The sequence below is a fragment of the Biomphalaria glabrata genome, chromosome 5, assembly GCF_947242115.1.
Source record: "Biomphalaria glabrata chromosome 5, xgBioGlab47.1, whole genome shotgun sequence".
NCBI lineage: Eukaryota > Metazoa > Mollusca > Gastropoda > Planorbidae > Biomphalaria > Biomphalaria glabrata.
Window position 1 is genome coordinate 38,358,046 of NC_074715.1, and position 19,581 is coordinate 38,377,626.

The following is a 19,581-nucleotide window of genomic DNA, read 5'->3' on the forward strand; positions in this document are numbered from 1 at the left end:
TCTGACTTTATAATTGTCTCCTGTCTCCTCTTCTGTCTCTATAATTGTCTCCTGTCTCCTCTTCTGACTCTATAATTGTCTCCTGTCTCCTCTTCTGTCTCTATAATTGTCTCCTGTCTCCTCTTCTGACTTTATAATTGTCTCCTGTCTCCTCTTCTGACTCTATAATTGTCTCCTGTCTCCTCTTCTGACTCTATAATTGTCTCCTGTCTTCTCTTCTGACTCTATAATTGTCTCCTGTCTCCTCTTCTGACTCTATAATTGTCTCCTGTCTCCTCTTCTGACTCTATAATTGTCTCCTGTCTCCTCTTCTGACTTTATAATTGTCTCCTGTCTCCTCTTCTGACTCTATAATTGTCTCCTGTCTCCTCTTCTGACTCTATAATTGTCTCCTGTCTCCTCTTCTGACTCTACAATTGTCTCCTGTCTCCTCTTCTGACTCTATAATTGTCTCCTGTCTCCTCTTCTGACTCTATAATTGTCTCCTGTCTCCTCTTCTGACTTTATAATTGTCTCCTGTCTCCTCTTCTGACTTTATAATTGTCTCCTGTCTCCTCTTCTGTCTCTATAATTGTCTCCTGTCTCCTCTTCTGTCTCTATAATTGTCTCCTGTCTCCTCTTCTGTCTCTATAATTGTCTCCTGTCTCCTCTTCTGTCTCTATAATTGTCTCCTGTCTCCTCTTCTGTCTCTATAATTGTCTCCTGTCTCCTCTTCTGTCTCTATAATTGTCTCCTGTCTCCCCTTCTGTCTCTATAATTGTCTCCTGTCTCCTCTTCTGTCTCTATAATTGTCTCCTGTCTCCTCTTCTGTCTCTATAATTGTCTCCTGTCTCCTCTTCTGTCTCTATAATTGTCTCCTGTCTCCTCTTCTGTCTCTATAATTGTCTCCTGTCTCCTCTTCTGTCTCTATAATTGTCTCCTGTCTCCTCTTCTGTCTCTATAATTGTCTCCTGTCTCCCCTTCTGTCTCTATAATTGTCTCCTGTCTCCTCTTCTGTCTCTATAATTGTCTCCTGTCTCCTCTTCTGTCTCTATAATTGTCTCCTGTCTCCTCTTCTGTCTCTATAATTGTCTCCTGTCTCCTCTTCTGTACTATAATTGTCTCCTGTCTCATCTTTTGTCTCTATAATTGTCTCCTGTCTCCTCTTCTGACTCTATAATTGTCTCCTGTCTCCTCTTCTGACTCTATAATTGTCTCCTGTCTCCTCTTCTGACTTTATAATTGTCTCCTGTCTCCTCTTCTGACTTTATAATTGTCTACTGTCTCCTCTTCTGTCTCTATAATTGTCTCCTGTCTCCTCTTCTGACTCTATAATTGTCTCCTGTCTCCTCTTCTGTCTCTATAATTGTCTCCTGTCTCCTCTTCTGACTTTATAATTGTCTCCTGTCTCCTCTTCTGACTCTATAATTGTCTCCTGTCTCCTCTTCTGACTCTATAATTGTCTCCTGTCTCCTCTTCTGACTCTATAATTGTCTCCTGTCTCCTCTTCTGACTCTATAATTGTCTCCTGTCTCCTCTTCTGACTCTATAATTGTCTCCTGTCTCCTCTTCTGACTCTATAATTGTCTCCTGTCTCCTCTTCTGACTTTATAATTGTCTCCTGTCTCCTCTTCTGACTCTATAATTGTCTCCTGTCTCCTCTTCTGACTCTATAATTGTCTCCTGTCTTCTCTTCTGACTCTATAATTGTCTCCTGTCTCCTCTTCTGTCTCTATAATTGTCTCCTGTCTCCTCTTCTGACTTTATAATTGTCTCCTGTCTCCTCTTCTGACTCTATAATTGTCTCCTGTCTCCTCTTCTGACTCTATAATTGTCTCCTGTCTTCTCTTCTGACTCTATAATTGTCTCCTGTCTCCTCTTCTGACTCTATAATTGTCTCCTGTCTCCTCTTCTGACTCTCTAATTGTCTCCTGTCTCCTCTTCTGACTTTATAATTGTCTCCTGTCTCCTCTTCTGACTCTATAATTGTCTCCTGTCTCCTCTTCTGACTCTATAATTGTCTCCTGTCTCCTCTTCTGACTCTATAATTGTCTCCTGTCTCCTCTTCTGACTCTATAATTGTCTCCTGTCTCCTCTTTTGACTCTATAATTGTCTCCTGTCTCCTCTTCTGACTCTATAATTGTTTGCTGTCCTCTCTATTCTGCCTTGTTTCTACTGTGAAAAAGTTCCCAGACAGCACGGAAGGTTCATGTTTCTCAACATTTCCTAATGTCACTAGTAAAAAAAAATGCACGTGTGCAACAAGCTGTTCTGGGTTGGGATATTTTGTGCATGCACTCTAAGTCCTAAAACATCCAGCATTGAACAGACATGCATAAAACAGATTCTCGTTTATATGGTATCTATAGAATAACAGGCAGCAGAAATCCCTAAAGGCATTGATAAGCTGCTATAGTACCAGTCACGTGACATTTGATAATATCGAACAAAGTTACATGGGAAGTAATGTTATAAATTGTAGCGATCATACAAAATTATAAATATTACTTGTATATAGGTATATGTACACAATATATTTTTTGTCACTCTATAACTCATAGTATCTACAATGTCTATATTTTAGCTATTTAAAGACATTATGTATATAGCTACAGAGTAAGCATACAAATAGGAAACTCTGCTGGACTATATAAAAACAAAGGATGTTTGGACCACGAGTCCTTCAACAAAATACAAACAAACAAAAACAATGTCAATGTACACAAAGTCATTATATATTTCTAATGGCAGCTCAGTCAATGTACACAAAGTCATTATATATTTCTAATGGCAGCTCAGTCAATGTACATAAAGTCATTATATATTTCTAATCGCAGCTCAGTCAATGTACACAAAGTCATTATATATTTCTAATCGCAGTTCAGTCAATGTACATTAAGTCATTATATATTTCTAATCGCAGCTAAGTCAATGTACACAAAGTCATTATATATTTCTAATCGCAGCTCAGTCAATGTACACTAAGTCATTATATATTTCTAATGGCAGCTCAGTCAATGTACATAAAGTCATTATATATTTCTAATCGCAGCTCAGTCAATGTACACAAAGTCATTATATATTTCTAATCGCAGCTCAATGTACACAAAGTCATTATATATTTTTTATGGCAGCTCAATGTACATAAAGTCATTATATATTTCTAATCGCAGCTAAGTCAATGTACACAAAGTCATTATATATTTCTAATCGCAGCTCAGTCAATGTACACAAAGTCATTATATATTTCTAATGGCAGCTCAGTCAATGTACATAAAGTCATTATATATTTCTAATCGCAGCTCAGTCAATGTACACAAAGTCATTATATATTTCTAATCGCAGCTCAATGTACACAAAGTCATTATACATTTCTAATCGCAGCTAAGTCAATGTACACAAAGTCATTATATATTTCTAATCGCAGCTCAGTCAATGTACACAAAGTTATTATATATTTCTAATGGCAGCTCAGTCAATGTACACAAAGTCATTATATATTTCTAATGGCAACTCAGTCAATGTACATAAAGTCATTATATATTTCTAATGGCAACTCAGTCAATGTACACAAAGTCATTATATATTTCTAATGGCAGCTCAATGTACACAAAGTCATTATATATTTCTAATGGCAGCTCAATGTACACAAAGTCATCACAAGTGTTTTCAAATGGATAACAATGGCGATGTTTCTGGAGCAAAGAAGTTTTTACAAAAGAAGTTTTCTTGTCACTTTAGGAGTCTCACTTTTCTAAGAGATACATATTTTTTTTTATGAATTTCTTTTTCTTCCTATTTCTACGAGTGGCACCAATCGCTCTGTTTCTGTTTGCTGATGCCAGGCTCACGGAGAGAAATGGAATCCGACTGGGTCAGCACGACCGAGAGACACTCATCTTTCTAGACAAACCAAACCTATTTACAACTGGGTTTAATTATTTCCATAACGGGTGCCGTGGCTGTTAAATCCGTCTTAATTGCCCCATGAGGTAATCGATGCAGTTGTTGTTACGCTGTTGACCTCCCAAGACAGACGACAAGGAGGGGATAGCTTAAGGAAATAATAGGAGGACACATACACTGACCTAGACAGATTTTGAAATCCTGGAATTCGGTTATTTCAAATGCCATCATATAATACATGTAGTTAGTTATAAGCGCAAGAATAGTTTCCAAAAGGTTTAGGAACCGTGCGAGATTTTTTATCAGTCTACTCTTTTTAGATCTTGTTTCTATGGGGGCAGATGATGTAAAGCCCATCTGTTTGTTTGGCCAACTGGTTATGAGGGTGTCATATGACCAACACAACGACCAGTCGCCTTTACTTCCTAGACATACTCAACGACCATTAGGGTTGTGTATCCTAAAATCACAAAGTTTAAAATCCCAGTCTTCACAGGGACTCGAACTAGACATCCCTAGTAGGGAAGCAAAGAGCTTTATCAACTTAGTCATCACGACCCACGTATACATTAGAATAATTGCTATGAGGTTTTTTAAAAGTTATGTCAATTGTTGTATCTATAAAAAAAAAAAAAAAAAAAAAAAAAAACGCACTTAAGGATTGTTTCGCTATCAAAATAGATTTGTATTTTTGTTTCATTTATGAATGGGTGTAATCATGCTTTTTTTATGATCACGTGGAGAAAATACAAGTTTCTAAGCTGAAGAAAACAAGAATGAGACTGAATTATGTATGAGCAAACTTTTCTCCAGAGATCAGGCCTTTCTCTGTGAAATACAGTTTTATCATTGAAAACTTTAAGGACGCATGTTCTTAAGTGATCAGTTCAGCTGCATCGAACTACTGATATAACACGATACTTCTGCCTACATACACTGGATTACAGACATAACACTGGTACTCTATTAACAGTCCAGGTAGCACAAAGAAAAGGTCGTCCAAAGCTGGCTGGACAACATGAAAGAATGGACTGTCATCTCTCTTGAAATTGGGCCAAGAATAGCTGCTGATAATGAAAAGTGGAGGGTACCATTGCGCGAATTGTCACAGCACCCCTACGACAAACGTCAAGGGACAGATGAGCAGAAATGAGATTTTGTTTAGATATACTGGGTTACAGATGTAACTAGTCGAATAATTGTTAGAATTATGGCGCGTAAATTTGAGATTTGATTTTTAGTCAATAACAGTTGGCGACGATGACATAAATAGAAAAATATGAAACGGCAATAATGTAGACGAAATAACACAGAAAGCCTGGTACAGACAACAGACAACAGACAACATAGATTGGTCTTCTAGGCAGTTTTTGGAGCCGTAGTTCAGGGACAACGACAACAGAGGACGGATCCACCTCTTCATCAGTTATCACAAAATATATTAATCTCGTTCATGGACTTATTCAACTTACTTTATTAAGAATATTGTAAAACACAAGCCAGCACAGTGAAGTCAAAGCCTCATTCACACCCCGACAACACACAATACAATGCCATGTGAAGACCCTAGCACACAATACAATGCAATGTGAAGACCCTAGCACACAATACAATGCAATGTGAAGACCGTAGCACACAATATAATGCGATGTGAAGACCGTAGCACACAATACAATGCAATGTGAAGACCGTAGCACACAATATAATGCGATGTGAAGACCGTAGCACACAATATAATGCGATGTGAAGACCGTAGCACACAATACAATGTAATGTGAAGACCGTAGCACACAATATAATGCGATGTGAAGACCGTAGCACACAATACAATGCAATGTGAAGACCGTAGCACACAATATAATGCGATGTGAAGACCCTAGCATACAATACAATGCAATGTGAAGACCGTAGCATACAATACAATGCAATGTGAAGACCGTAGCACACAATACAATGCAATGTGAAGACCCTAGCATACAATACAATGTAATGTGAAGACCCTAGCATACAATACAATGTAATGTGAAGACCCTAGCATACAATACAATGTAATGTGAAGACCCTAGCATACAATACAATGTAATGTGAAGAACCTAGCATACAATACAATGCAATGTGAAGACCGTAGCACACAATACAATGCAATGTGAAGACCGTAGCACACAATACAATGCAATGTGAAGACCCTAGCATACAATACAATGTAATGTGAAGACCCTAGCATACAATACAATGTAATGTGAAGACCCTAGCATACAATACAATGTAATGTGAAGACTCTAGCATACAATACAATGTAATGTGAAGACCCTAGCATACAATACAATGTAATGTGAAGACCCTAGCATACAATACAATGCAATGTGAAGACTCTAGCATACAATACAATGTAATGTGAAGACCCTAGCATACAATACAATGTAATGTGAAGACCCTAGCATACAATACAATGTAATGTGAAGACCCTAGCATACAATACAATGTAATGTGAAGACCCTAGCATACAATACAATGCAATGTGAAGACCCTAGCACACAATATAATGTAATGTGAAGACCCTAGCACACAATACAATGTAATGTGAAGACCCTAGCACACAATATAATGTAATGTGAAGACCCTAGCACACAATACAATGTAATGTGAAGACCCTAGCACACAATATAATGTAATGTGAAGACCGTAGCACACAACATACAATGTAATGTGAAGACCCTAGCATACAATACAATGTAATGTGAAGACTCTAGCATACAATACAATGTAATGTGAAGACCCTAGCACACAATACAATGTAATGTGAAGACCCTAGCACACAATACAATGTAATGTGAAGACCCTAGCATACAATACAATGTAATGTGAAGACTCTAGCATACAATACAATGTAATGTGAAGACCGTAGCATACAATACAATGCAATGTGAAGACCCTAGCACACAATACAATGTAATGTGAAGACCCTAGCACACAATACAATGTAATGTGAAGACTCTAGCATACAATACAATGCAATGTGAAGACCGTAGCATACAATACAATGCAATGTGAAGACCCTAGCATACAATACAATGCAATGTGAAGACCCTAGCACACAATACAATGTAATGTGAAGACCCTAGCATACAATACAATGTAATGTGAAGACCGTAGCACACAATACAATGTAATGTGAAGACCCTAGCATACAATATAATGCAATGTGAAGACCCTAGCATACAATACAATGTAATGTGAAGACCCTAGCACACAATACAATGTAATGTGAAGACCCTAGCATACAATACAATGTAATGTGAAGACCCTAGCATACAATACAATGTAATGTGAAGACCCTAGCATACAATATAATGTAATGTAAAGACCCTAGCACACAATACAATGCAATGTAAAGACCGTAGCACACAATACAATGCAATGTGAAGACCGTAGCACACAATATAATGCGATGTGAAGACCGTAGCACACAATACAATGCAATGTGAAGACCGTAGCACACAATATAATGCGATGTGAAGACCGTAGCACACAATATAATGCGATGTGAAGACCGTAGCACACAATACAATGTAATGTGAAGACCGTAGCACACAATATAATGCGATGTGAAGACCGTAGCACACAATACAATGCAATGTGAAGACCGTAGCACACAATATAATGCGATGTGAAGACCGTAGCACACAATATAATGCAATGTGAAGACCGTAGCACACAATATAATGCGATGTGAAGACCGTAGCACACAATATAATGCGATGTGAAGACCGTAGCACACAATACAATGTAATGTGAAGACCGTAGCACACAATATAATGCGATGTGAAGACCGTAGCACACAATACAATGCAATGTGAAGACCGTAGCACACAATATAATGCGATGTGAAGACCGTAGCACACAATATAATGCGATGTGAAGACCCTAGCATACAATACAATGCAATGTGAAGACCGTAGCATACAATACAATGCAATGTGAAGACCCTAGCACACAATACAATGTAATGTGAAGACCCTAGCACACAATATAATGCGATGTGAAGACCCTAGCACACAATATAATGTAATGTGAAGACCCTAGCACACAATACAATGCAATGTGAAGACTCTAGCACACAATACAATGTAATGTGAAGACCCTAGCACACAATACAATGTAATGTGAAGACTCTAGCATACAATACAATGCAATGTGAAGACCCTAGCATACAATACAATGTAATGTGAAGACCCTAGCATACAATACAATGTAATGTGAAGACCCTAGCATACAATACAATGTAATGTGAAGACCCTAGCATACAATACAATGTAATGTGAAGACCCTAGCATACAATACAATGCAATGTGAAGACCGTAGCACACAATACAATGCAATGTGAAGACCGTAGCACACAATACAATGCAATGTGAAGACCCTAGCATACAATACAATGTAATGTGAAGACCCTAGCATACAATACAATGTAATGTGAAGACTCTAGCATACAATACAATGTAATGTGAAGACCCTAGCATACAATACAATGTAATGTGAAGACCCTAGCATACAATACAATGCAATGTGAAGACTCTAGCATACAATACAATGTAATGTGAAGACCCTAGCATACAATACAATGTTATGTGAAGACCCTAGCATACAATACAATGTAATGTGAAGACCCTAGCATACAATACAATGTAATGTGAAGACCCTAGCATACAATACAATGCAATGTGAAGACCCTAGCACACAATATAATGTAATGTGAAGACCCTAGCACACAATACAATGTAATGTGAAGACCCTAGCACACAATATAATGTAATGTGAAGACCCTAGCACACAATACAATGTAATGTGAAGACCCTAGCACACAATATAATGTAATGTGAAGACCGTAGCACACAATACAATGTAATGTGAAGACCCTAGCATACAATACAATGTAATGTGAAGACTCTAGCATACAATACAATGTAATGTGAAGACCCTAGCACACAATACAATGTAATGTGAAGACCCTAGCACACAATACAATGTAATGTGAAGACCCTAGCATACAATACAATGTAATGTGAAGACTCTAGCATACAATACAATGTAATGTGAAGACCGTAGCATACAATACAATGCAATGTGAAGACCCTAGCACACAATACAATGTAATGTGAAGACCCTAGCACACAATACAATGTAATGTGAAGACTCTAGCATACAATACAATGCAATGTGAAGACCGTAGCATACAATACAATGCAATGTGAAGACCCTAGCATACAATACAATGCAATGTGAAGACCCTAGCACACAATACAATGTAATGTGAAGACCCTAGCATACAATACAATGTAATGTGAAGACCGTAGCACACAATACAATGTAATGTGAAGACCCTAGCATACAATATAATGCAATGTGAAGACCCTAGCATACAATACAATGTAATGTGAAGACCCTAGCACACAATACAATGTAATGTGAAGACCCTAGCATACAATACAATGTAATGTGAAGACCCTAGCATACAATACAATGTAATGTGAAGACCCTAGCATACAATATAATGTAATGTAAAGACCCTAGCACACAATACAATGCAATGTAAAGACCGTAGCACACAATACAATGCAATGTGAAGACCGTAGCACACAATATAATGCGATGTGAAGACCGTAGCACACAATACAATGCAATGTGAAGACCGTAGCACACAATATAATGCGATGTGAAGACCGTAGCACACAATATAATGCGATGTGAAGACCGTAGCACACAATACAATGTAATGTGAAGACCGTAGCACACAATATAATGCGATGTGAAGACCGTAGCACACAATACAATGCAATGTGAAGACCGTAGCACACAATATAATGCGATGTGAAGACCGTAGCACACAATATAATGCAATATGAAGACCGTAGCACACAATATAATGCGATGTGAAGACCGTAGCACACAATATAATGCGATGTGAAGACCGTAGCACACAATACAATGTAATGTGAAGACCGTAGCACACAATATAATGCGATGTGAAGACCGTAGCACACAATACAATGCAATGTGAAGACCGTAGCACACAATATAATGCGATGTGAAGACCGTAGCACACAATATAATGCGATGTGAAGACCCTAGCATACAATACAATGCAATGTGAAGACCGTAGCATACAATACAATGCAATGTGAAGACCCTAGCACACAATACAATGTAATGTGAAGACCCTAGCACACAATATAATGCGATGTGAAGACCCTAGCACACAATATAATGTAATGTGAAGACCCTAGCACACAATACAATGCAATGTGAAGACTCTAGCACACAATACAATGTAATGTGAAGACCCTAGCACACAATACACTGTAATGTGAAGACTCTAGCATACAATACAATGCAATGTGAAGACTCTAGCATACAATACAATGTAATGTGAAGACCCTAGCATACAATACAATGTAATGTGAAGACCGTAGCATACAATACAATGTAATGTGAAGACTCTAGCATACAATACAATGCAATGTGAAGACCGTAGCATACAATACAATGTAATGTGAAGACCCTAGCATACAATACAATGCAATGTGAAGACCCTAGCACACAATACAATGTAATGTGAAGACCCTAGCATACAATACAATGTAATGTGAAGACCGTAGCACACAATACAATGTAATGTGAAGACCCTAGCACACAATACAATGTAATGTGAAGACCCTAGCATACAATACAATGTAATGTGAAGACCCTAGCACACAATATAATGTAATGTGAAGACTCTAGCATACAATACAATGTAATGTGAAGACCCTAGCACACAATATAATGTAATGTGAAGACCGTAGCATACAATACAATGTAATGTGAAGACCCTAGCATACAATACAATGTAATGTGAAGACCGTAGCATACAATACAATGTAATCTGAAGACTCTAGCATACAATATAATGTAATGTGAAGACCCTAGCATACAATACAATGTAATGTGAAGACCGTAGCATACAATACAATGTAATGTGAAGACCCTAGCATACAATATAATGTAATGTAAAGACCCTAGCATACAATACAATGCAATGTGAAGACCCTAGCACACAATATAATGTAATGTGAAGTCCGTAGCATACAATACAATGTAATGTGAAGACCCTAGCATACAATACAATGTAATGTGAAGACCCTAGCATACAATACAATGTAATGTGAAGACCGTAGCATACAATACAATGTAATGTGAAGACCCTAGCATACAATACAATGTAATGTGAAGACCCTAGCATACAATACAATGTAATGTGAAGACCCTAGCATACAATACAATGTAATGTGAAGACCCTAGCATACAATACAATGTAATGTGAAGACCCTAGCATACAATACAATGCAATGTGAAGACCCTAGCATACAATACAATGTAATGTGAAGACCCTAGCATACAATACAATGTAATGTGAAGACCCTAGCATACAATACAATGTAATGTGAAGACCCTAGCATACAATACAATGTAATGTGAAGACCCTAGCATACAATACAATGTAATGTGAAGACCGTAGCATACAATACAATGTAATGTGAAGACCCTAGCACACAATACAATGTAATGTGAAGACCGTAGCATACAATACAATGTAATGTGAAGACCCTAGCATACAATACAATGTAATGTGAAGACCCTAGCATACAATATAATGTAATGTAAAGACCCTAGCATACAATACAATGTAATGTAAAGACCCTAGCACACAATACAATGTAATGTGAAGACTCTAGTATGTCTCGTTAAGATACAGACTATCATTTAAATGAATGAAACCACAATAACATATGTTGTTTTTCAGGATGAAATAAATTTTTAAATGCTTTTTTTTCCTAATATTGTAAGAAGTTTGTGAGTTGTTGTTTTTTTGTTGCTTTTACATGAATATATTTTACTCATTAAAATAAATAAGCCAACAGTCATTAGTAAAAGCTATTCTAATAATTCTAATATATATATTTATATTAGAATTGTTAGAATTAAATTTTATGGTTTATAGGTACAGGCAGTTATGGAAGCAGAATCCAATGCTCCAATGTTAGACCTATAATGATTTTATGATCCAATGATCCAAATCTAAAGGAAATATTTTTTAGGTAAAAAAACAATGAATTCCTCTCTACGAAATAAAATATTTTCATTCTACAAGTAGAAATCATTAAAATAGATTGAGTACAAATTAGTAACGCACAATATAACTCAATTTGAATAATAGATTCACAAAAGCAGACAACATGAATCTTTAAACTTATTGACCGACTCTACTGATTTTTAGCTTGTATTTTAATCCTATCTATCATTAGCTTTTTAGTACTATTGGAAAAGTTCTGATGTTTTTCGAAATTTAAACATGCTGATTATTGCTCATGCAATTAAAAATCAAACTAAAATATTGACACATATTATGAAAACTGGTTTCCAAAATAGGAAATACACTAGACGGGGGAGGTAATTGTGTCCAGTAATGTTTGCATAGTGTCTTTGTATCACTAAATCTGAACCTATTCAGTTTAGAGGAACTAACTTCCTACCTAGATATTGTCTTTGAAAACGATGTTAATAGCTGTACTTACCCAGTAGATCTGTCACAGCCAAATTAACCAGAAAGTAGTTGGCCGTGCTTTTGCGCATGCGCGAGTCGGTGAGTATGACCAGTAGGACGATAAGGTTCCCAAAGAAAGCCAGCAGGAAGACTGGGACATACACCAGCAGGATGACGATGGTGTTAATCCGAGGGTGCTCGTCTGCGCTGGCGTAGAGTTTAAGATAATCCTCTATAGTTGCATTGTCATCCTTGCTTGTGCTAGGGTCAATTACCTCCCAGAGGTCCATCTGAAACAGACGTGCATAATACTCAGAGTATAAGTCTATAGTGAAGATAAAGAAAATATTCAAGCGACTTAAACAACATACTTCTTTTATTAGCTTCGGATGTTCCTTCAGAGTTGAAGATTATAACATCCTAGCCCAAACCTCCCGCAAGGCCGAGGGGGGTGGCGGCTGGCAGGGTTCAAACCTGGGACCACGAGCGACAATACTCCATAGCGCAGTTCACAATAGCAGGCAACCATCCACTTACAGCTATCAATAATAGTATTTGAACACTGTCAGGGAGAGGTATGGCGAGAATGAATATTAGTTTGATATTTGGTATGATTGTTATATCCCCTTGTTATGAATGTGTTGCACGTGTTGTGAACTGAGTGATTAAGTCTTCGTTGAATGTGCGAGAGAATGTGTTAAGTCAGTAAGGTCTTGCTCCCGGTCCAGGAAGGTTGGACGTTTACTTCCTGGACTGGTATTTATGCATTTATATATTTATAAGTTGATGGACTGGTGTTTTGTTTATTAATATTTACTTGAGCAATATTGGATATTAAAATATTAATATATTCTTGGAGATTTGGAGTTGGAGTTGATGTGTAGGCTATCTAGTGGTAACTGTTCGTATGTGAGTAAATAAGCAAGTATTGTTAAGTGTTATTGAGGATTCATACCCCTAGCGAGCATAGTCAACAAGAACAAGAGACAAGCAGAGCATAGCAGTAGCAGCAGCAGTAATATATATATAATTTAGAACCCTGACAAACACTTTAAAATCTTTTACGCTGAATCTTATCTTTAACAGAAACACTAGAAGCTTCTATGTGTATGTATATAATATAACAGAAACTGTATAACATCTAAGACTATACTAATGTCACAAATGCAAACAACCATAAATTAAGACATAAACTACAAATTATTATGTGGGCGGTAACAAGAACTCCTCCACCCGCCCACCTAGCTCTCTCTCCACCGCAGTCTTCCCCAATTCTGCTCATTCATTTCACATTCTGACTCGACTCACGACGGACATCCATCTCTGAAAAAAATAAACACAACATGCCTCAATGTCAGTGCTGAAATATAAACGAGTCCCCCCCCCCCACACACTCCAGCCTAAACATAGCCAGTTGCCATCTTTCGGGTCTTTCCCGCCCATTATGTCCTCCCAGCAGACGTATAGAAGTACATGATTTACAGCCACATTTATCTTGAATCTTACGGCACTCTTCGAGCCAAGCTTGTTGTTAGAAGGAAAGAAAGAGGGGTAATCGAGTCTTACAAAAAATGCAACTTGAATTGTTTACTCCCATCTATTTTTTAAAGCATGCTGATATTAAGATTAAATAATAAAATCAAGAATAGTTAAATTCAAACTGACTTATCACCCATATTTTTTTTAAAAGTTTCCCAATGCCTTCAGTAGGTTTAAAGGACAAACTGTAGCACCAAGGGAGAGCATCAGTCGTAACGGTACAGCACTGAAAGAGAAGGAATGATACGACGGAGGTAACTCATTTCTGTCGTTTCAACAAAATAAATAGCTGGGGATATGCAAAGTCAAGCAAATTACATTTCAGCTCTTTTAACCTAAGGATACACTCTTAAGACAATGTATCTTTTTTTTTTTAAAGGGAAGGTTACTAATAGAAAGAAAACAAGATTACAAGGAGAGTTTGTGTTGGTATTCAAATTTGGTGACTTCACCTTTGTATCTGTTATCTATTCGGTAAGCAATGCAGATAACAAATACAGATGTTTCCTGCGTATACATCAGAAACTACGAAGTACAAAGATGTCACTGTAAGTACAAAGATGTCACTGTTTCCCACACAAACATCAGAAACTATGAAGTACAAAGATGTCACTGTAAGTACAAAGATGTCACTGTTTCCCACACAAACATCAGAAACTATGAAGTACAAAGATGTCACTGTTTCCCACACAAACATCAGAAACTATGAAGTACAAAGATGTCACTGTTTCCCACACAAACATCAGAAACTATGAAGTACAAAGATGTCACTGTTTCCCACACAAACATCAGAAACTATGAAGTACAAAGATGTCACTGTTTCTCACACAAACATCAGAAACTATGAAGTACAAAGATGTCACTGTTTCCCACACAAACATCAGAAACTATGAAGTACAAAGATGTCACTGTAAGTACAAAGATGTCACTGTTTCCCACATAAACATCAGAAACTACGAAGTACAAAGATGTCACTGTAAGTACAAAGATGTCACTGTTTCCCACACAAACATCAGAAACTATGAAGTACAAAGATGTCACTGTTTCCCACACAAACTTCAGAAACTATGAAGTACAAAGATGTCACTGTTTCCCACACAAACATCAGAAACTATGAAGTACAAAGATGTCACTGTTTCTCACACAAACATCAGAAACTATGAAGTACAAAGATGTCACTGTTTCCCACACAAACATCAGAAACTATGAAGTACAAAGATGTCACTGTAAGTACAAAGATGTCACTGTTTCCCACATAAACATCAGAAACTACGAAGTACAAAGATGTCACTGTAAGTACAAAGATGTCACTGTTTCCCACACAAACATCAGAAACTATGAAGTACAAAGATGTCACTGTTTCCCACACAAACATCAGAAACTATGAAGTACAAAGATGTCACTGTTTCCCACACAAACATCAGAAACTATGAAGTACAAAGATGTCACTGTAAGTACAAAGATGTCACTGTTTCCCACACAAACATCAGAAACTATGAAGTACAAAGATGTCACTGTTTCCCCACACAAACATCAGAAACTATGAAGTACAAAGATGTCACTGTTTCCCACACAAACATCAGAAACTATGAAGTACAAAGATGTCACTGTTTCCCACACAAACATCAGAAACTATGAAGTACAAAGATGTCACTGTTTCCCACACAAACATCAGAAGCTACAAAGTACAAAGATGTCCCTGTTCACCGCACAAACATCAGAAACTGTAATGCCCCCCCCCCCCCAAAAAAAAAAAAAAAAAAAAAACTGAAGTTCACAGGTAAAGGGTTACCAGGGAGATGGTAATTTTGGCCCACATTGTTATTATTAGTATAATAAAATTGTTATTATCGATTTGTATTCAATTTCCTAATAAGGATCAACGTCAGCCTGACCTAGAGGATGTCGTTAAATGATTGAATACAATCTAATCGATGGTTGTGCAACGGACTACGGAGTAGGTGAAATGGCTAACCTCTAATTCTTGATCTCTGGAAGTGAGGACTAAAGAAACCTTTGAATAAGTTCTGTTAATTACATTAGTAATATAATTGACAATAAACACTGCCTAAAAATATTGTCTTAAAATTATGTCTAAACCCAAACAAAATGCATTCTTTCTTTTGTTAGAAAAAAACTTTGTGTACCTCGTATAACAAACACGTTTCATAGGAATCTAGTCACTTTTATAACTTTATTTTGTAAACAAAAAACTAAATTATATGCAACGACGGTATAGAAATTGACACAAAATATCACATTTCTTACTGAATATTTAATAGTAAATAGTTTTTAAAATGAGTATTTAATTTTTAAAAGACAAAAAAACGGTTCACTATTAGAAGAGAATTAAGTTCCCGTTGCACCAGAACTTTAGAAGCTGAAAAAAAAATCACGAAATATCTTTTCTAGTTTTTTGAGAACGTGGACCAGTGAAAAAGTGAAAGACAAGGGCTGCGTGTGTTTTTAATTCATATAGACCGATATTCATAGTAAGCGTAGCAGAAAAATTGTTTGTTTCTAAATTCTCCTCTACTCTCTCTCTCTAAGTAATACTTGGAGTTTGGGCAAACCGTTTAGACTTCAGGATAACTTCTATTATTGAATGGCATGTAGTACTGCGAGCCTAAGGGAGGCGCGGTGGCTGAGCGGTAAAGCGCTTGGCTACCGAACCGGCTTCCGGGGTTTGAATCCTGGTGAAGACTGGGATTTTTAACTTCAGGATCTTCGGGCGCCTATGAGACCACCCAGCTCTTATGGGTACCTAACGTTAGTTGGGGAAAAGTAAAGGCGGTTGGTCGTTGTGCTGGCCACATGACACCCTCGTAAACCGTAGGCCACAGAAACAGATGACCTTTACATCATCTGCCCTATAGACCACAAGGTCTGAAAGGGGAGCTTTACTTTTTTTTTACTTTTTAACTGCTAGACTATAGGTGTAAGACAAAATGTATTGAAACAGATAGAACAAATATTAGATAAGCAAACATAGCTAGAAAGTGTTGGAACAACAACTAGAGATGTTATTAGAATTTATTATTATATTATTCTTTAAAAAAATATTTTAAAAATGTATATATTTTATCATATTATAAATATATGCATGTTTATTTGTATATTGATAAATCTAGATTGATTACTAAATGGAGAAGACAGCGACATCGAAACGGACATAACAATTTCAGTTCCAAAGGTTGGGAAATGTTTCTCAATTTTATGGAGTTTCAGAGTATCCACGAAACAAACAGATTATTTTGTAGCACAGACTGAAGAGGCTGTTGGTCAGAAGAGCTCATCAAACTCCGCCAAGTCTTGTGCCATTGTAGAACGTAATTCAATCTGATCATGACGTTTACATTTTTTTTAAAGTTTCAAATGTTTTTTTTATAAATACAAGCTTGCTGTAGTTATAAACACTTTAATATTGAATATATAATATTAATTCTTTTGACAATTTAGTTTCTAATAACTTTGTATTACTACAAATATTTAATTAACATCTTTGATTGAGACGCTTCTTGTCACAAAGGTTTCGAATTGTACAAAATTATATTGATGAATCATGAATCTTTTAGTCAACCAATGATTTGACTTGTGTTTAGAAAGAGATTATAATTATTATTATTATTAATTTATAAAGTGCTGCTTATAAACATAATGTAGGCTCAAGTGACATAGTGACATAACATATATAAACATAATGTAGGCTCAAGCGATATAGTGACATGACATATATAAACACAAGAGTTAAAAGGACTAATTAATCTAAAAAAAAAGAAGTTTTGAACAGATAGGTTTGAATGTTCTTCTGGAATGTATTGAGTGTGAGAAAAGTGGGGAGCGAGTTCAAACCTTTGGTCCATACACTGACAAATGAAAGACCCTTTGGTCATGCACTGACAGATGAAAGACCCTTTGGTCCATGCACTGACAGATGAAAGACCCATGCACTGACAGATGAGAGACCCTTTGGTCCATGCACTGACAGATGAGAGACCCTTTGGTCCATGCACTGACAGATGAAAGACCCTTTGGTCCATGCACTGACAGATGAAAGACCCTTTGGTCCATGCACTGACAGATGAAAGACCCTTTGGTCCATGCACTGACAAATGAGAGACCCTTTGGTCCATGCACTGACAGATGAAAGACCCTTTGGTCCATGCACTGACAGATGAGAGGCCCTTTGGTCCATGCACTGACAGATGAAAGACTTGTTTAGTTCTGAAAAGTAAAGACGATAGAAAGGAAACAGTGATAGACAAGATGGAGAAAAAGAATTTGATTAAAATTAAGTGAACAGAATTAGAACAATGAGCTATTCTCTTGGGATTGTCATCACGATAGTTCTGAAGGAAAGTCTCAAGCATACAATTTAAACAAATGGCACGACAGTACTTCAAATAAAGTTCTCTTCCAGCTTTACCCTACGGCGTCACGTGATGTACTAAGACTACTAACACTAATGTACTGAGGTGAAAAAAAAAAAGATGCACTTCAAGTTGAATGTCACTTTGGTATTTAAAAAAAAAAGGTGCACTTTAAGTTTCCGAGTTTCCCAATCACAACGTCGCCGTCCTGTTAGGAAGTCTTGACCCCACACACACACGCCCTCCCACACACACACAAAAAGCCCAGGCCACTGAACCAGACATAAAGAGAAACAATAAATCTTTATTTACTTTTTATATGAGTGTTGTTGTTTTCTTACTAAAAGTTCATGAAAGATTTAGTTATTAACATAAAAAAACTTGTAAAAACTATTTTATATTGTTCCTGATGGAAGCAGACGGCATATTATAAAACAGTTTTTCATTTTGTTTTGTTTTCAAATCGCAAAACAACTTTGTATCAAATGTCCCTTTTTGAAATGTTGGTCAATGGTCAGCAACAAGATAGTTCCATTATAAAAAATATAAATGAAAAACCTTTTGATCTTTATGTACATATTACATGTTTAGGTTTGTTGGTGAGGGGGGGGGGGAGAGGTTAACTGCTCTGTTTAAATTCGAATTAGTTGTATTCGATAAAAGCAACCGTACCACAGTATTTATTTGTTCAGTAAGCAATGTTTAATTATGTTAGGCCATTGCTGAGATAAACAATGCTCTCAAACATAAGTACAGCATTCGAGCGAATAGAATCTTGACCACTGATAATGGCTGTAATCCTGTGCACAATAGATCTAGACTACACTCTTCAATTGGCAAAGCTTTTATTGCTATTCGCTTTATAAGAATAAACATATAATTAAATGCTGATGTTAACAGACAGATAGGCTTGGCTTTTTTTGCTCTACACAGTCTAAAGCAGTGATGCCCAAAATACGGCCCGCGGGCCAGATCTGAGCCGCGACTTGTTTCCAACCGGCCCACCGATACGTTGGCAAAAAGTGTAGAAAATTCCCCCTCCTCCGAAAAATATAGGTTGAAAAATGAATCTTTACCTAGTCGGTGGTAAAGCTAGCTACAATGTTGATAACATTTTAAGTATAGAAATGAAGCCATTTACTGACGCGTAAAAAAATATTAACTTCAAATAACCCATCAATCAGTGTAAACATTGGATCTACGGG

General features: G+C 36.8%; 1 protein-coding gene across 2 annotated transcripts in view; it reads right to left on the reverse strand.

Annotated features, from left to right (window-relative positions):
* The window catches only part of LOC106059395 (gastrin/cholecystokinin type B receptor-like), a 134,743-nt gene that overhangs the window by 69,805 nt on the left and 45,357 nt on the right, over positions 1–19,581 (reverse strand). For both annotated transcript variants that reach the window (XM_056030994.1, XM_056030993.1), the window contains exon 3: positions 12,499–12,757. In XM_056030994.1, the coding sequence (XP_055886969.1) occupies positions 12,499–12,757 (259 nt within the window). The remainder of the gene's footprint in view (positions 1–12,498; positions 12,758–19,581) is intronic.